The 19980-nt window shown below is 36.3% G+C and overlaps 2 protein-coding genes across 3 annotated transcripts; one reads left to right on the top strand and one right to left on the bottom strand.

The window, feature by feature from the left end:
- Positions 1-80: 80 nt before the first annotated feature.
- On the bottom strand, positions 81-14378 carry LOC109038181 (uncharacterized). Its single transcript, XM_019053158.2, has 9 exons — positions 14195-14378; positions 12562-12898; positions 11417-11580; positions 9300-9454; positions 8142-8327; positions 6622-7090; positions 4828-4962; positions 3659-3808; positions 81-2369 (listed from the first exon to the last, which is right to left on the bottom strand). The coding sequence occupies exons 1-9, from the start codon at positions 14252-14254 to the stop codon at positions 2355-2357; spliced, it is 1671 nt and encodes a 556-aa protein (XP_018908703.2). The 5' UTR covers positions 14255-14378; the 3' UTR covers positions 81-2354.
- Positions 14379-14506: 128 nt separating this feature from the next.
- On the top strand, positions 14507-18987 carry e(r) (enhancer of rudimentary). 2 transcript variants are annotated; one of them, XM_019053265.2, is made up of 4 exons: positions 14507-14677; positions 15759-15846; positions 16612-16732; positions 18334-18987. In XM_019053265.2, exons 1-4 carry the CDS (start codon positions 14675-14677, stop codon positions 18434-18436), a joined length of 315 nt encoding a protein of 104 aa, XP_018908810.1. In that variant the 5' UTR covers positions 14507-14674; the 3' UTR covers positions 18437-18987. The 2 variants fall into 2 exon arrangements, with proteins under 2 accessions (XP_018908810.1, XP_072153442.1); XM_072297341.1 differs by lacking the exon at positions 18334-18987 and adding an exon at positions 17194-17269.
- Positions 18988-19980: the final 993 nt, after the last annotated feature.

Here is a 19980-nt window from a genome sequence, read left to right as displayed (position 1 = left end):
ACTTTTGATCAATCTTGATGGGGCATCCTTAAAAATATGCAAGGAGCGATTTTATGCAAAGAGCAATAAATTGCAAAATGTTTAGCTGTCAAATAATTTTATCTTCAATTAGCTGGCGAACATAAAAATATAAACTTTGTACTGAGAATTTACAGTCGTTTTATTTTAAAATGAAAAAAAAAGAGAAATGAAAATAAACCGAAGTTTCTCAAGACCAAGCAATCCTCAAGTACAACTGAGTAAATGGTATTGAAAAATGAACCGGGTTTGAGCAAAACATAGGAACAGCTAGAAAATATTTCAGAATATACTACATCAGAGAAAAGTACGATCTGATCAAAAATATCAAAGAGAGAAACAGTATAGGGAGTCACTGAATAGGGATTTACAGATCTTAGTTCAGACATTTGCCAACCATTGTTCGTTTGTTGTTTCCCAACATTTTATTGCTGACGATATTAAAGCATTCATTAAAAAGTTGAATACCTCAGGAAAGGGGTTTGAGCGACTTCGTAATTACTGCTCAAGTGAATATAGCAAGTTCATAATGAGTAGTACCCATATTGTGTAATTTTCTTTAACAGTTTAAACATTTTTAAATTTTACAACTACATTTAGATACCAACACTTTAGTAGCGAAAATCTGAACTAAGATCTGGGGATCCATCTTGAATTCTTAATGCTACAGATTTTTAAAACAGCGGTATGTATTGCATCTCAAATAATTGCGATCAAATTTCAGTAGAAGGTATTTTAAAAATTAAAAGGAATCATAAAATAATTTACACCAATGGAGTAACCAAAGCAGTTTATGGAAAACTGAAAGACCTCTTAAACAGGATTTAAGGGCTGCGTAAAAACCATTATTCACCACAATATACCAGCTTCATTAATCCTATTGAATCACTGTCCAAAAAAAAAAAAAAAAAAAAAAAAAAAAACTGAAGAGAGAAATAAACAAAAAATGCACTGAAATAATTGGAGATTACGCCATTTTAGTGAATGCAAAATATGAGGCCCTTATTTCCATCAATGAATGCATTATTACATCATTTCTATTCCTTAAAATATGAATCATGGGTGCAAAAGGAGACCTTCTTTATTGCAGGGACACAACTGGATCACATTTTGCAATTAGGAACTATAAATTTCGGCTCAGGTTGAAAACAACGTATATGCCATTAGTTTTCCTATGCACACAAGTGTTTTTTCGGATGAGCAAGAATTTATAGGTCCAAATTGCAAAATGCAGTCCAACTCATTTTAAACAAAGGACCTCATCTTTTGCCCTGGGGTTTGTCAATTTTTTAACAGATATAAAGAATATGAATAGCTCACATTGCCGTTCCTTTGACATAAGGGCATATCTCCATTTCCATGTGAGCCCCATAAAGTATGAAGTTATATGGGCAACAGGACTAACATGGAAATTGAGATGCGCCCTCGCATCAGAGGAGCGAAAACATGCGCAATTTTGTCATTCTGTATCCTTAAATTGCACTGACCTATTAAATTTTGGCCAGCAGTCCTCGACTGAACACAAAACTTAATTGCAGGCTATCTTCTTTACAGAGGCTGAGGCGTACACTATATTTACAACTTCAAGTGGAGGAAAAACAGAGATCAAAAATATTTCTTCCGATAAAAGAAAAGTCGAGAGAGAACATTTTTAGCTTGGAGTGCAAAACCTGTTGTCAAGAGGCTAAGTTACAGAAATTTATAGACTTAAAAAAAGGGAAAAATATATACAACTTATCACAAACTTTAAATGAAATCATGATGTTTTTGCAGCTTAAATATTAGGGAATAAAAACATAAATACAGCAGGCAGACAAAAAACGACAATGATTGATAGAATTAGCAACTTACGGAAAAATTAGTAGAGAACACTAAACTGAAACTTGAAAAATTGAGAGAGGAAAAATCTTACATCAGACCGATTGGACACTTAAAGTACTCAAGCGAAAGTAAACGGAGGAATAACCACAATAAACCATACTTTTTGGCAGGCAACAAAACAATTTAATATCCCATTAAAATGAGATGTTTTTCCTAATTTGATCGGCGGAAAAGTTAAAGGCAATCACAACCTGGGCAATTAAGAATTCCTTCACTTGATCTGCAAGAAAATATCACCTCGACAAGCACGTTTTTAAGCACGTTTTTTGAAGTGGTTAGAGAACTTATTCTCTCCTTTAAAGGGATGAAAATGTCAATTAGCTAAATTAAAAAAATTCAGAAAATCAGATATCATCAGATTGGTATGAAATCTTCAGTTCGTTCAATTCCTGCAGTTATCTAACATTTTAGGTACCTTTGTCAAAGAGATGAAAGAGTAACCCACTTTGCGGATTTTAACCAGAGATCAACTGAAACAAAAAAAAAAGATTAACATTATACAGAGCTGTGAAAAAAATAAATATAATAAGGCATGCAATGTGACATGATCTTGCATCAATAGCTAAAAGCAAAAAATTTGAATCTGAATGGCAACGTTTAAAATCTTTGATAATGTTTTATTTTCCTTGAGGAAAACTAATTAAAATGTTTCCTTGCAACTTTGAAAGATTTATCGTGAATGAGTAAAGAAAATTCGCAGAAAAGTTCAATAGATATTGTTGGCTGGTTTTCCTTCAAAAAAGTAAAACATGATCTGAGACTAAAAATGGCGCAATTTAAGATACTCATTTCTGGACACCAGCCATTGGTGTTGAGTTGGATTATTGTCTGCTAGCATTGCAGCGATCGGTGGAAGCCATGTTTGAAGCATTTGGATTTGGTAATCTTTTTTTTTGTGCTTTCCTTCTAGCCAGAGAGGAATAAATACACTAAAACACAATAGTGGGGAATGTGTTGAACCAGAAGAGCTTTATTCACAGGCACGATGTCACCTAGATGGTGGCAGCCTCCCAATTTTTGGGAGAAACAGTCCAATTTAAAAAAATTTCCTTTACCCTGACTTAGCAGAGAAATTGCAAAAAGCGATGAAATTTTTTTACCGGTCCGATCTTGTGAAATGGAAAACCCGTGTGAGAACAGGAGAAAATGGGGAAACCCTGGTAAGTTACTTTTCAAAAGGTGTGATCATAAAAGGGCAAAATGGGAGAAAGTTAATTATATTGAAGGGAAGACCTATAAATTTCCCTGCATTTGCAGAGGGAGACCAGGGATAAAACTTAGGATTCTTGATCACTGAAACAATAAAATGTCTGAATTCTTTATGTTCTTCGTCGATCTTTGTGCCAAAGTGAATAATTTGTCATTCCTCTCTTTCCAATAACTACAAACCTCAGAGTTAAAAGTTCAGAAATACAGTGTAAATCTGTGTTTTTTAGACCTTCTTAAGTGTTTGAACTGGGTGCCATGCTTGAAATACATCTGAAGATAGAGCTCCGAGGTTTGAAAAAACAGGTACTTGCCAGACCAGGAGCGTGAACAAGGGTGCGGATCCAATTGCTCTAACATTTTTGCTCATTAGAAATTTCAAATTTCATTAACAGGAATCATCACAAGCTTGAACAAGTAATGGATGACTCTTAAGTATTCAGCTTGTCAGTGGGATAGCTCCTAAAATTTTGGGGCAAGTTAGGGGTCTTAGAAGTCCACTGCTCCTTAATTTTGCGTCATTTAGAATGAGACAAGCAACTTCAAAACTCACCTCTTTCACTGTCTCTTTGATGAAAGGTTTCTTGGAAATGTCGATGTCAGGATAGTGATCGAAGACGTTCTTGCAAACTTTTTTCATGGTGATTTCTTCCAAGTCAGCATCATCCAGGAGCCTTTTAATGTAAGCTTTAATTTCATCGTCCTGAGAATAAATGCATCAAGTTAGATGGGAAATGCATATGGAATATTCTAATGAGAGTTTTTAATTTGAGATAACATGCAAACTTTTTATTTGCAGCTGCAGCCTTCTTCAACCTTACAATGGCCACATTGCTACTCTTGTAATGAGCGCCTTTTTTACTTGGAAATTATTCTGCACGAACTTCCCAGAATCTACCCTTGGCAACTTTGGCTGCTGCTGCAAGTGGAGAATTTTTTTAAATAAGATAGAGGGGGTCTCAGTCACAGTCTCTGACTATTCCAGTTTCCATTCTTTTCCGTACGATATGATCAAGTCATGGTATTGGGAGGAAATATGCTGATTTCCAAATAAGAGAAAGAGAAATACGGTCCATTGAATTAAATCAGGTTGTGATATCGATCTATTAATGGTCAAGCAGTTCATTTTTTATTAAAGAAATACAAGATCGTTTGGGTTCAGCAGTTCAAATTGGTACTATTTATTTTGGCTGGTAAACTAATACCATTTTTTAATGTAATAACTAAGAATGGCAGAATTTACTCCCTTTCCAGGATTTTAATTAAATTTTATTCAAATTAAAATGAATTCAATTAAATGTATTGTAATTAGTTATATTCCGTTTTTTTTATGGCCATAAGGGCCTCCTTGCGGGACTGGAGGATTAATCTATTAAACCCAAGTACGCAATTTGATCAATTGAAGTTACACTACTTCCAATACATCATCAGTACCAAATTAAGAATTTGCGACCAGCTGAGTTTTAAAATTTAAAATGAGGATACACCGCAAGATTTCATCATGGTTTTTACAATAAAAAAATTAAGTTGGGTTATGGAGACCGATTAAAAAAAAAAAAAAAATTAAGAAATTTGTTTTTGGCAGCTACAAAGAATAATAGAGGAGGGGAGGGAGAGAAGATAGCATTCCACATTTTAAGCTAGTGTTGTGGTACAAATTACAACCTAAAGGTTTTTAGTTCGAGATTCAATTATTTCTAGTCCTTTACAGTTTATACTTACAGAAGGAGCCTCTTGTTTAGTTTTCTTACTATTCGGAGGTTCGTCTTCGCTGTCTGAAGACTTGGCGTTTGCTTTTGTATTTTTCTTGGGGGATTCTCTGCTCCCTGCTCGTTTTTTGGCTGGTTTCTTTGATTCCTAAAAAACAAATTGACAAAAATGCACTGATGAGTCGAAGTTATTTAAAACATAGATCATGCCACCTCAGGAAGGACGATGTTACAGTACCTTTTGATATTAAATTACCTTTCCCAAAACATATCCTTATTTTTCCAGTTGGTTCCTTGTCTTTTCGGGATCCTAGATACCCAAGCATGTGAACTGTGGGTAGCATCTCCAAAACTAGCGGCTCCTCAATTGGTTAACAGTTTACACAAGGGAACTACTATTTCTGGTGCTTCCTAAAAAGCATCTATATGCATAGGGATACAGATGACACATGTGATATTTCTTAAATGAACCGGACATTATAGATTGCAAAATGTTGTCGAAATGAGGAACCAATTATTCTGATACCCGTTTGGAAATAATGATTTGACTGTTGTTAAACAGATAGCTAAGATTTTGAGGAAACTTTGAGGAAATGTTGTTTAACATTTATTCAAAAAAAAAAAAAAAACTTTTTCAGAAGGACTAACACTTGCATTAGTTACTTGATTCATACATCCTGTCAACGCACACCTGCTTACAAGTACCCCAGCGGTGTGTTGCTTCAATTTTCCGCAAGGTGTCGCTAGGTGATAGCATTTACGTGTCAAAACTGCATAATCCGTTGAGAACAGCAGCACATTACTGCCATCTTTCCACCAAAGTGTGTAAATAGCCACCGGCTGAATACTTTACAGTATGAGTCATATTCCTTCCTAAGTTACTCTGTCCATTTTTACTACAAGTGGAAATACACACCATGAACCATTTTCCCTGCATGACTGTGTTCACAATACATTCATTATGCACTGTATGTCATTACGCAGCATGACCCCATTTCCCATATACATACAAGTAAAAAGAGTCATATTTCATTTCTATGCGCAGTTCAGTTTCTTTAGCTATTCTTATAATTCTTTAACCCATAAAGCATTCCATGTACCTAGTAACATGCTGGTTCATCAGTATGCCTCTAGAAGATCAATAGAGATGTCCTTTTCCCAATTTTTTTCCATTGATCATGAAAAATCAAAGTACACTAAAAACATGCTACACATACAATCTTAGTATTCTGTTTAGGGGGGCCAACTTTTTTTTTTTTTTTAAACCGACATTGGCTGACAAATCAATCTTGACGATTTAGAGAGTCCTGAATAACCAATTCTAGATTTTTTACTTGAATGAATCATGCAGATGCTATGAGGATTAAGCACCTGTATCACAGTTACATCCACATTTCCTCATCACAGAGCTGCTACAGAATGTAAAAAATGAAATTCCCTAGCATATCCCGAACACATATTGGTAAAGTTCTCTGGCAACTGAATATGAACCAGATGGTTTAAAAGCCAATAAATGAAATACTTTTTACGAAACTTTGTTATTCTAAACGTTAAACCCATCCTGGAAAGCAAATAAAGGTGACTGAACAATATTTCCCTGAAACTTTTATTGGTATCCCTGACTTTTTAAAACTCTCCGACATATCCCAGTATTGCCTGATTGTGGCAACCCTGACATGAAGGGTTTTCTAACTTGGCTATTTTAATAGGTTTTTTTCCTCATATAGTTCTTTGATATTCGTGAATTTTTTAACATTTTTTTAAAAAAGCCAATGCTGCTTGGGGAAAAACAAATTTTGATCCTCACCTCTTCTGAATTGACTTCTGAATCATTTTCTTCCGAATGGGCTCCTTCTGATTTTTCATCCTCTGGCTCAGACTTTATTTTGTTCTCTACATCGTCTACATCATCGCTTCCAACTTCATCATCAGCTTCGACTTTGATCTTCTTTTCCTCTTTTTTGCCATTTGTTGATTTACCGTTCTTAGCTTTATCTTCCTTGACTACTTTCTTTGAGTCCTTCTTGGTTTCTTTCTTTTTCTCTACAGGTTTGGGTTCCTCTTTTTCTACGTCGCTCTCATCTACGTCCTCTTCCGATTCCTCGCTGACATCTGACTCATCTTCGCTCTCACTTTCCTCCTTCTTCTTCTTTGTCTTTGTCTTCTTCTTGGTTGGTGCTTTTTTCGTCACCTTCTTCTTAGATGCTGCCTGTTTGGGGCTCTTTCCTTTCTTCTTCTTTTTTGGTTCTTCATCATCGCTGTCCTCTTCATCAGACCTACACCAACCAAGATGAGTACACATTAATAATCGTGCACTGTTGCTTGGAGCAAAGTATTAATGTGGTAAAAGCCCTAACTTGGATGCCTTGTAGTCTGGTCGTTTCGGTTGGACAGAGCAAAAAAGGGCATTATCATGCAGACAGAGAAGTACTATGTCTGATCCCATCAAGGAGCCACTGGCCCCAGGTCAAATGTTAAGATTTTGAGCTTCCCACTTCAGAAACAATACGACAGCGCAGGTGAACATTTCGTTGGAGGAGTCATTCCATCTAACCCTTGGGCACTAAGATGTTTCGCAATATTCAACAGCTTCTGCATGCAAATCAAGTGGAGCACAAGGTCAATCCAAGTGGATCTTTATCAATGCTAGAAAAATGTGAATGTAAACACGCCAGTTGTTAACAGGTGGTTTGAATTTCGTTCCGTAATATGTGTTTAGGCAGATCGGTGTCGGCCATGTTGAACATTGCGTAGCATTCTACTGGGCAGGGGTCGGATGAAACGTGATTACTTTAATAGAAAATTCACTTGTGCTGTGGTATTGTTTCTGAAGCGGGGAAGGTAAAAAAAACGCAACATCCTTGAGCAGTTAGGAGTGCATTTCAGACTTTGCCGATGCACTCATCAACTTTTTGAGACATTTTCCATGACGAACAACCCTTACTTTCACTCAAGTAAAAGTTTGCAATAGGCTTTTTTTACATAGTGCAAGAAATAATGTTAAGAAAAAAAATCTGAGGATGGCTATTCTGAGTTTGGGAGATTTTTGTTTGTTCAAGTGTACAGGATATTTAATTAATGAAAAAATAACTGAATATTACAAAGAACAACACAAAATTCAAAACAATAATAGAAGTAAAGCTATATTAAATAAAAGAGACTACAGCTTTCCAGATTTTTTTTCTGCCTTTCGAGACAAGACCCATGGTCCCCATCCGTGTCTTGTTCTTGACACTGAACTTCCTAGGCAAACAAATTTGAGTGATTGAGAGGTAAGAACATTACATGATTGTAGGATAGACAAATTTTACAATTTTTGCAACTTACTCAGCATAGCTTCTCTTCGAAACTTTTGATTTGCTCGAACGACTGGGACGTTTTGGCTTAGGTTTCTTTCCAGAGTCAAAAGGTCTCGACAAGAAATGGAATAACCTTTCACAAAGTCCCTCTTTGGGGCCACTCACTTCTAAATCAAGAACCTTCAGCATAGTTTTCAAGTCACCAACTCTCATTCTGAAAAATATGCAACCAAGCTTAAAAATAACAGAACAAGAACGGTCAGGAGAGGAAACTAAAGAAAAAATCCAAAACTAGTTGAATAATCAATTCTTGCAAGGAGTTATAAAAATGATTCATTCCTTCTTTTGTTGGATGACTATCTTATCAAACAAGTTTTTCTCTACAGTCCAGCAGACATTCATTCTAGAATTTGCAGAAAAACTTTGTTGCAATTTTTGTCAAGGTCATGAAAACATAATTTACCTAGATATTTGCTGAAAGGTCACAAGTTGTATTCTATTTCAGTTGACCTGTTGACTTACTTAAAGTGACAGCTTTGTGAAGCAATGGGCAAGTTCTGAACCGACAACTCAGAAACATCTGTCGACTTACTATTGGTATCAATGTTTTCAATAGATCAATGTTTCTACTATAGACCAAGTTTTTGTCAATGTTTACGTGAGTGGTATGACCAACCCAATACTCATTTTGTGGGGTACTTTATTGCACTGTCACAGTATTTTAGCATTTTAGTAAGGTTGAACATAAAACAACCTCCAATTGTCCTGAGTTTGAGATTCTTATGATTTGGATGGAGACAAATCAACAATGTAAAATGATTGTAACTAAATTTTTTCCCATTTTCCTCAGAGAACCTGTAAGGAATGGGTGCTTGGTGTTTCCATTTTCAACCTTCAGAAATGAGATTAGAATTATTTTTAAGTGTTCAACGTTACTGATTTTTGCATTTATGAATACTAATGCTGGAAGCGGTAGGATCAAATTAAATTATTAATTAATGGGCTAATATTTTGTAATGTACACTCAGTACCAATTACATTATGGAGATCATTTATTAAATGAGTTGTAGTATAGATTTACAAGAAGGTGACTGGATGTCACCACCTTGGCGACAGATATCATGGTGATTTTTCTTGGATACTATTTCACTAATTATTACATGGATAACTAAAGAAACTAGCTTACTTGCTTAGAGCGGTTTTCTTCTTTTCTGCTTGGTCAGATGAACTGTCAAAGTCAAACCCTTTGAAAAGTCGAATGTTCTTCTTGACCACCGAGTTAGTGCCAGCCCGCCCGAACATAATTCTGTGAAGATTTTTCAGTGACTCCGCTTTGTACACCTGGAAGAATTGAAAGGGATTGCGTGAGCAAATGCATACAACTTGATCTATTGATTTAAATGAAGGGACAGACGAGGAAAGGAAAACACAGAGGAGAAGAAAAAGTTAATAAGTTGGTGCAAAAAGCCAGTCTATAGTTGGTACCTACTCAAGAATAAAAAATCAAGCACTTATCATGGTCTTGTGTGTAATTTTTTGGGAGACGCACAGTTTCCTCTGTATATTAGTCCTAGTTAAGAATTAATGGTCCACTAAAAGGCAGATTGCAATTTTATTAGTGAACAGGATGTCTTTCCGAACAATCTATTTAACAGCAAATGCTTAATAATATCATAAACAGCAAAAATTCACAGATTAGAGAAAAATTCAAGAAATTTATGAGCATGTTGCAAAAATTGAGCACTTCCAAGGCCTTTGAAAATATTTTTCAAATTCAAGTACTTTTTATGGTCACTTGAACCATGCTATCAAAGCCAGTGTTTGAAGGTCCCAGGTGAAGGGTTTTCATAATTTCTTCAATTTCCTATTTCCTAACTTTCCCTGCCTTTTTCTTTTTTCTTTTGGTCCAATTAGGTTTTCTTCTTCATATTGATCCTGACTTCTATTGAATGCTGCTTACTGAAGTACCTGACTTTTTCAAGTCACCATAAATTCCTTAACTTTCCAAATCGCCAGAACTCAGCGAGTACTTCTACAGATTTAAAAAGACCAAGGTGGGTTGGATCAAAGTTTCGAATATTCAATAGGTCTTTCTCAAAATCACACTAACAGATTGAAGTACTCTACAAAAGCTCTAAAACTTAGTCAAAGCAACATACAGAAAAAGAACGAGAGAGGCTCTTTCTGAGGGTTCTGTCTTGCTATCATCACCGTGAACTAATAAAGAGTATTTTAGCTGCAGCTTTTTCAGTGTTGGTTTTTCCAAAGTTGATAATGACCAGGCAATTGAGTGAGGCATCCTGCAGTTTCTTAATTCTTGTTACTTCCAGCAGTTCCAGCCTAATCTCAGCATTTTTTCTATGCTTCTTGGACTACGTACAGGGTTGCCACAGAAAATGAAATTCCCTGACAGTTGAAGATATACTAGATGGTTTAAAAGGCATAATTGGAAAAGGTTTTCAAGCAAAAGGACCCCGCAGACCTCTTATGGGAAAGTGCACCATGAAGGATCCTTAATTTTTTTTTAGCATTCGATTCTCCTCAAGCTGCTGATCAAAAGTGATCATGGCGCCAACTTTCTACGATGCACCGTTTTTGCAAAAAACGGCCGAGAAGATTCAATTATTCGGCTCTTATCAGCACTTGAGTGAACGGTCGGCTGTGTGTCAACAAGGAAATCAGGGGAACTCCCAGCACCGAGCGGCAGTCTTATCTCGGATTCCGCATGCTGTTCGGCTCGACCATCCAAATCAGATTCTTGAGGAGCATAAGAACAGGAAAGTCGGAGAAAAACAGTGAACGTCAACCGGACAAGAGCGGGAGGGAGATAGCCCTAGAGTTGGCAAGTAAAAATAAGAAGACGGACACGCGCTACATTTTTCTAGAATGCTTAGTTCAATTTGATTTATTGTCGCCGAATAATTGAATCTTCTCGGCCGTTTTTTGTGAAAACGGTGCATCGTAGAAAGTTGGCGCAATGATATCTTTTGATCAGCAGCTTGAGGAGAATCGAATGCTATAAAAAAATTAAGGATCCTTCATGGTGCACTTTCCCATAAGAGGTGCGCGGGGTCCTTTGTTGTTCAAAATATCAAACCCATTCTGGAGACTGAAGATGACCTAACAATTTTCCCCTGACATTTCCAGGTTTTCTTTGCCTGTTGCAACCCTGAGTCTCAGCATTTTTTCTGTATTTCTTTGGCAAAATAAACATACTGGTTTTGCTTTCAAAAAATTCTGCAAAAAAAGAACATTATTTATGGATCTTATGCCATCCATTAAAGTGTATTATTGAACACTCACCTGCATATTTTCAGCAATTATTTCAATTTCCCCGATAGGGGTGCCTTTTCCTTCTGGGATTTCGACAGCTGAATGGGTTTTAGGTTCACTGGTTGGAATGAATCGCTCAACCTTCTTCCGTTCTCTAGTGCCTTCAACTTTGAGGGGAGCATCAAGCAGAGGAACTGAAGACAGGTACAAAATAATGTAAAAATAACAACAACAATAAAATTACAACACTTTAATTTTACTGGCAGGAGTAGATATTTCAACTGCATTAAATTTGAAAAATAACCGAGAAATTGGGTTTCAATGTAAGAACATGTTTTTACTTTTTTCTGAAAATTTAATACAACTCATGGAAAATATCTGGTTTTGGAAAAAAGGCAACATTGTACACAGATGAGTAGCATTTATCAGCATTATTGCCATAAAAAAAAGGAAAAAGAAGCGTCTCTAAAATGGATGAAAACCGTCCATGCTGAACGCAATTCAAAGAAAGAAAACTTTTTAGCCTGTTAGATAACGAATTGTATTCTCATGATTTCAAGCATTAGTCATTTAGTTGTCAGATAGTACTTCATGAAAAATCAGCACTTTTCCGTATTTAACGTCATGTAAAAGAGAGTATCCTTAATATATCGTATAATCTGGCAACCTTGCATAATATTCATTCCAAAATTTCATAGAGATAAAAAGGAGGTGTTTGCATCTCGGACATCTTGCATTTTATTGATGACGAAGGTCGGTACGGACGAGTTTCATCATTGATTTTCTTGGAAATCAGGTAGTTTACGGAAAAAGTGTTTCAACATAGTGTTTGAAATTATATCATGAGTTGATTTGAGCAAAAAAATCGGATGTGATGGTCCGTTTTTCATACTTCAAATTCTGGATTTTACTGGCCAGGTTGTGCTGACCTACGTCACCGGGTAAAAAATCCTTAAGATGCAAACACCTCCTTTTTTTCTCTATGCCAAAGTTTAGTCTAGATTTGCTTTATTCTTAGATGATACAACAAATAAGAGATGAGATGGAAATCCAATATCGAATTAGTAACACCTGATCAGCAAACAATATGGAAAATACTTCATTATGTACCGACAAATCAATATTGCAAAACATGGAATTTAGTCTCAGACATTTCCATTCAATTTTATTCATACCTGATTTTCTTTTAGGAGACTCTTCATCATCCTCATCTTCCTCATCTTCACTTTTCTCGGATTCATCGTCTTCCTCTTTTTTGATTTCTTTCACCTCTGTTTTTGCTCTTTTCTTTGCAGGGGCTTTAATGGGAGCCTCCTTCTCTTCCTTTCCTTTCTTTTTCTCAGATGCTGGGGAGGAAATTCCATTTTCTGCTTTGACTGGTGTTTTTGAATCTCCTTTCACAGGTGTTTTGGAATCTGCTTTGGATGGCATTTTCGCCTCTTTAACAGGAGTTTTTGGCTCTCCTTTGTCCGACTTAGCTGGAGTGGTGCTGCCTTCTTCAGCATCTTTTTTCTAGAAATGTGAAAGAAAAGGAAATTTTAATTTTGCATTTTACAATGATAATACAAGATGGGTGAACAAATACAAATAGTTTAGAAGTTTTCACAGCTGAGCATTATGAAGCTGAAGCTGAATTTGGGTGATAAATTGATTATATTTCAAGTACTTAGGAACCTTCCTTGGACTTATTCTGACTGGCTCGCACACCTCACTACTCTGACAGTTCTGTCTATGCGCTATCCCTGTTTGCTTTGTGAGATTCTATTTGGAATTGGTAGTAGTGGCAACATTAGACAAGAGGGACTTATGACAAGTAAAGGAGGATTATGATAAATCTAGGCGACCTAATGAAACTTCAATTCAGAGCAAAAGGAGCACAGTAGAATGCATGTGATAGAAAGACTGAAAACACCATAGCAGACACGGCATTGTTATGTTGTCAAAGTAAACTGTTAGGGGCTGTCTCGAAATAGAAATACCCATGCAGAACATTCAGTGTTGTTAGACTCCGTTGAGACTCCAGATGAGTTGCGTGTTTACATATGAGTGCCTGACATCTTCATCATATGCTCTATGGTCCCAAGAGGTTGCTTGCACTGCTGAGTTGCATTAACTTAGTTAACTGAAGAGCTGAACAGTATCAGCTAGGTTAACAATGACAACGCGCCTCTAAACTTCAGGGAGATTGTGTAACATGACTACCGTTGCGATTAGATAAAGGTCCATACCAAAGAAGTAGGAACACTTTCAGAGTGCAACAGATGATCTGTTATCATCAATTAAAATTGAATGTGAGAATAACAATCAAGATGGTGGATCTGATTCACTCTGAAAATGTGTGGACTCCAGTTAGAAGTTTCGTTGATGTTCAGTTTTAAACGAAAAATGCACAAAGAGGCCTATTCATAGATAAGATGAGCGATCCTCCAGTCTCGAATTTCAAAAGAATTATATACATTAAAAATGCTTAAGCCATAATAACGACTTGACTGAGGCCTCAGCAAGACCAACGACCAAACATCGGACAATGCCAGTTCAACCTTCCTCTTGAGATATCGGCCTGTTTTGACAGGAAACTGAGAGGGAGGAAATAATTAATAGCCTGACTGGGACTTCATAAATCGACTTTGAACGTAAAGTCATCTCATAATTGCGTTTCAACGTGCCAAGAGGAATCACCTCCCGGCTTCCCGCCTTTTTATAATGAACGATTGAGAGGCACCAAAGAGATGCGGAAGGCGATGATAAACAATCAAAATAGATAAGAGAAATTATAAACTAAGAATCTTATGTCAGTGAAAATATTACCTCGTCACGATCTACGCTATTTCTCTCGTCAGTTTCAGACATTTTGATCACGGAAGGCATTCGAACACGGCAAAACAATGCAAAGAAATATGGAGAACGCGAGATCGCGTAGGTACGGCGTACGCGAGGAGGAGATTCTTCGACTGCCGCTGCTGCCGGATCGTTGATCGTCCAATACTAAATATATATTTTACATAATGGCAGGAATCTATTATTTTGGCAACGCTGCTCGCTGCAGTTATGGCACCGCCGAAAAACATCTTCCAACAGTTCAGCAATCAACGAAAATTAAAAAGCTATTTCTCCCTACGTAAGTTGGACGCAAGCCGAAAGCTCAAAGCTGTGTTTTGAGTTAGAGTCGCTCTTCAGTTCCGACGAGTTTCTCTTGGTTTTGAGCTTTAAATTTCTTCTATTTATTATTATTAGCTTCCCGTGTTGTTTCCTTTTAACTCTGATCGGAAAAGAGACCGTGTCATCATCATGGTAAGATTCTCCTCTTTATCCATAGTGTACGTTTGTACTGATGTGGACTTAATTTGCACCTGTTATCCTTCCAAAATGTTTCAACACCTATTTTTCCTCTCAATTTGAATTTTCTGTGACCATCTCAACTCTACCTATAGGGGCCGCTCTTTTTAAATCAGAGCATCCAGACACTGCATGTTTTGGGGCTTGGGTTCAGTAGCATTCTCTCGTCGATTTGCAAGTAGTGGAAATACTTGTCAAATAAGCTTATCGGCTCCTAGGATGCTGAAGAAGGTCTACCGCACCATCTTTTTTTGGCCTTTAAATTGTATGCAAGAAAGATGATTATTCATATCCTGTCGCACTTCTACGGTCATCTGTTCATTCAGTTTGGTTCAAACTCTACTTGTAATTTTAGGTGTGTTGTCGAAGTAAACTTGTCCGATTCCATTAACTTCTTCTGTTTGCAAATGCAACTCAACGGTAGCATCGACCTCCTGAGATTGTTGAGCATTTGGTAATAACGTTGGCCTTTCGTATGAGAACACACAAGTCATCAGATAATTCGAGAGCGGAAGCATCCTATGTTGAGACAAAAGTCAAGTATCGTTCAGGTCACTACCCAACAGTGGTGCCATCTGACTGCATGTATTAACCAATTGAGTGGTGCTGATTCTGAGGTAATCAGAGTTTGACATTTGTCCCAACATACGATGCCTCTGCTCCAACGGAGTCCAATAACGCTGACCGTTTAGATTTGGGTAATTCCGTTTCTATACAGTCTCAAATAGTTTACTTCAACAATGCAACTTATCTAGATCCATTCATTGTACCTATCCTTCCTAGTAGAAACTCTTTCCGTTTCTCCAGGCTCAGAAATTGGTCACAGCTTACATTATTTACATGGGACAGCACTGATATTTACCTAACAGTGCGTCCAACTTCAGGTAGTAGTGAAACTTTTTGTGCGCGATGGCTTTTTATGAAAGCTCTTGATTTGTAGATAAGCCCTCATATCTTTGGTTTTCAATATTTTTGTTCCCCTTATTAATTCTTATCTGATAATTTTTTGGTTTTTTTTTTCTTTGCTTTTACTTAGTCTCACACTATACTCCTGATTCAACTTTCCAACAAACCAGAGACAAGGACCTATTCGGATTATGAAAGCATAAACGAATGTATGGAAGGTAATTTTCTCATATTTCAATATCATTTTAATGTCTCTCTTTGCCTACGCTTTATCTTGAGTAGAATTGTCAGCTGCCAAACAAAGGTAATTCCACGGGTAATTTGAAATAAGCAACTCAAATCTTGCTCGAAAAGAAATGATGCTTGACAGTGTTGATCATATAAATTTTACCACTCATGCGCTTCTGATGAAATTCCTTTCATAGAAAACTCCTGGCATGTCTGTCCACTGTAGTTTCGGAAGTGTCCGATTCATACGCAGATTGTGAAGTTAGGAGTGCATTTCAGACTTTGCCAATGCACTCATCGTGATTTTTGAGACATTTACTGATAGAAACAACTCTTATTTTTGCTCTTACAAAAGTTTGCAACAGGTCCATTGTATATCTATTCCAGCTTTTAAATATCCAAATTTTGAATTTATCCAGTGTTTTCCAAAAATGGATTCATATGAGTATTATATCGGTGGCCAAAATCGAAAAACGTTTATTTAGGGGACATCTCAAATTTTTGGTCATGTTTTACTTTTAGAGGAAAACCATCCAACAGCTTCTATCGATACGGTTGATGAACTTTATTCTCTTATTTTGTAATAATCACTGAAAATTGGAAGGAAACGTTTTGTTTGATTTTCCTGAAAGAAAATAAAAAATAATCCAAGATTTTTGAACATCACAATTGTAATATTTGTGATGTGCCTTTGATAAGCTGATTTTACATTGCCCACCCATTTTTTATCTCCACATAATTTATTATATTTTCAGGGGTTTGTAAAATATACGAAGAACACTTGAAACGGCAAAACCCAAATACACCAGCCATCACATACGACATCAGCCAGCTCTTTCATTTCATGGACCAACTAGCTGATTTATCATGTTTAGTGTAAGTTATTACCACAATACGTGTGTTTTATTTTACACAAACTGATTGCGGCGGGTGTTTGGATAATCGCTCACTAGATGGTGCAAGTTTACTTGTGCCAGCAACCACTTGCCCAAATCTCAGGCTGGTTTTCACAATCTCTCCGAGCTTGGTAGCAGGAAGTTCATGAGACTGCACCGCACTGAGGATTGGCCCGACAAGGCCGAAGCGCGTCTGCAGTTGCCTTCCTGAATGGTCGCAACTAGTGTTGCACCAAACAGCATATCCCTTTGAGAGATAATTGTGCTTATATGAGCTTTTTCCCTCTGTATTGAGATTTTCAGCTTTATGCTGAATTTTTAAAGCATGTTGGCTAAAAAACTCCAACATACTGTTTTATTTAACTACATTGCAGACTTCCCCGATTTATTTCTTGTTAAAAAACTAATCTGCATTTTTTTTCTTTTTTTTCTTAATTTCAGAGTTTCATTTTTCTTCTGTTGTTGTTATTATTATCATTACATTATTACGTTTGAAGAATAACCTGTAGGATTTTCAGCAATGAGGTAAACTTGTTTTACTTTGAATGAGTATAATAAGAACAAGCTATTATAAAACTGCCATAAAGCTTACAGTAATCTAATTTATTCATGAAAGTGTTAGTTTTTCAATAGAACGAAGTTTCCCTGCATAAAGAACCTATCTTCCTGGCAAAGAATTTTCATAAAGAATGTTTTCTCCAAGTTCTGAACATTTAAAATTTTCACGTCAGCCATTACCTCCATGGTAGTTTCCTCATATCAATCTGCACTCACGCACTCTTGAAAATCAGTTGGAAAATATGTGTAGATTGTATCAATATTCAGAAAACAACTTTTTCCTGTAAAGTGAACCTCCTACAGCATCCCCAAATGAGAGAAATAAGAGAATGTCTACAATTTGCTGCTATAGACTAAGCCTTTTCAGTCATTGTCAACTGCCTTTTTCCGCTGAGGGGGAAATTCCATGCTTCCATTGCTTTCCATCCCCCTCACTCATCCCGAATCAACAACCAGCCCCAGGCAACCCTTGTTTAAGAACACTTAACTTTGGTCATCTGGCCCGGAATTGAACCTGGGACCTTTTGATCATAGAGCCAGCTCCGCAATCAATACATTGCAGTATGCTGAAGTGGAAGAAACTTCTGTTGTGGATAAAGTACACAAAATCTCTCTATTTCTAATAAAATCTAAAATAAAAGATGAAACCGCATGATTAAAATTCACATCACTCTGTACCTATTTTTTTCCTCTCTTCATTTCATTTTTTTATTTAAACAAAATTTCCAGTGTCTCTTCCTACTAGTTTTCAGCAAAGTCGGAAACAGAAGGAAAAAGGCAGATAACTACTGTCGTTTTTTGCAAAATTTGTCTGTTTTTTCCTATTGTACCCGGAACGAAATGTAATGGAACAATTTCTCTGAAAAACTAACAGGTTAATTATAAATGAATCTATAAAATCATAGTGCGGAGCTTCGCTTTTTTTCTCCATTCAAATGTGTATCAGTTTATTTTCATTTCAAACTAGATATCCTGCATTTCCTGTGACCTGCTGTTTTTTTATTTTACTTTTCCGTTTTGCAGTTATCAAAAGAGCACAAATTCATATGCACCATACAACAAGGATTGGATAAAAGAAAAAATCTATGTCCTTCTACGAAGACAAGCATCTCACCATGACAAGTAAATTGCCTCGCAGCCAAATAACCTCCAATTCTCCAAGGAAAACAATCCATCATACAAAAATAGGACAATTTTCTGTCCATTGGTTGAAAAGCGCTTCAATCTCTATGTAAGTTTAAGAATGGTCCTCAAGTTGACATCTCATCCATATTTTATTATTATTTTTGTGATTCATTTTATTTGAAGAAAATCAAGTGTCACTATTTGACATTCAGCTGTCAGCAGAAAAACATGAAGAAAAATTAGAAACAGGCAGGTCAGAGCCTTATGTCTTGAGACAATTATTTTGATAATTTCACGTCGTAGGTCAGGAAAAAATAGTCAAATTTTTGTAAATGTCAAGCTCTCCTATCCAATACTTAACTTGTAGGAAACCATCAGAATAGAAAATTCTGATCATTGCAGGCTGATTTAAAAAATGCTGATACAATGTGGCTCAACACTCTAGTTACACTCTGTTATTGAGTAGTGAAAATAATTTTGCATTTGTCAGAATCTGTTTTAGTTGGCAAATCCCAAAATTTAAAAAAAAAAAAAAAAAAAAAAAAACAACAACATTCAAATACAATAGTTCTCCCTGTAATTTTGTATGGAGCCCTCTGTTGGCTTTATGTAAAGGCTTTAATTTCACATCTGTCTCTCCTTTTTTTATTTCTTATGGGCAAAATGAATTCAGATAAATTTAAATTCTAGATCATGCATTTTTAATGTGAATATCACTTGAAATTTCAAAAAGTAATTTCAGTTAGTATCACATCCATTGTGACTGTGGCAGTTTACTGTTAACTTCAGCTTGTAATATTTAAGGAAGAAGTTTGTTTCTAATCATCTCACTGTGTTACTTCTCTACATGTGTAAATTTTTTGTGATAGTATTTGTATAAAGTAATAATTTTAAAATCCACATTAGTGCCGGTATTTATATTCTCCAATAGTTAATAAGTCTACTAACACTTCATTGCATGTTCTTGCACGCCTTGGAGATCTGCTTTTAAGTTCCTTTTCTCACGTAAATTTTCATGAGGAACACAGTCTTGTCTTAAAAAATTTCATGAGGAAGACGGTCATCTCCAAAACTTCCAAGCTCAAAAAATAATCTCCCAGTTGAGGCTGTAATGGAGAGAACTACCTACATCATGAGAGGAGTTCATATCTTTATTGAATCAAACCCTTCGTTCACAGATAGCATAATAGATTCTTTCATCTTGTATGAGCAAGGTAGCCACTTTGTGCAGGAACTCAAAGGCTCGAACCACAGCGACCCTGCTAATGTATTTGGTCCGTACCTGTAGATGGATAGTCTGACTCAACATTGAGGTGGGATTTTCTCCTAAGGCAGGCGATCTCCTTCATTACGGGCCTAACTTTGAGAGCTTTCTCTGAGCTTGGGAAATTAGGAGGTTTTTTTCGGAGAAAATCTGCGGCACCATCATGTTCCTCGTGAATTTTTACACAAAGAGAAGTACTAACCTAAATCGCAAATCTTAGTATCATACAAGAGCTCCATTAGTTTTATGGCCAGAAGAGGCTAAAATCCTTCTAGTTTCAA

Source organism: Bemisia tabaci, chromosome 1 (assembly GCF_918797505.1).
Source record: "Bemisia tabaci chromosome 1, PGI_BMITA_v3".
Classification (NCBI taxonomy): domain Eukaryota; kingdom Metazoa; phylum Arthropoda; class Insecta; order Hemiptera; family Aleyrodidae; genus Bemisia; species Bemisia tabaci.
Note: the sequence above shows the minus strand (reverse complement) of the source record. Positions and strands in the feature narration are given on the sequence as shown.

Excerpts from the sequence above, each read along its gene's own strand:
- LOC109038181 (XM_019053158.2), bottom strand. The coding sequence starts at position 14,254 with ATGCCTTCCGTGATCAAAATGTCTGAAACTGACGAGAGAAATAGCGTA. Across the intron at positions 11,581-12,561 it reads GTCTCCTAAAAGAAAATCAG|TTCCTCTGCTTGATGCTCCC; the intron begins GTATGAATAAAA and ends ACCTGTCTTCAG. Across the intron at positions 9,455-11,416 it reads TAATTGCTGAAAATATGCAG|GTGTACAAAGCGGAGTCACT; the intron begins GTGAGTGTTCAA and ends CAATTCTTCCAG.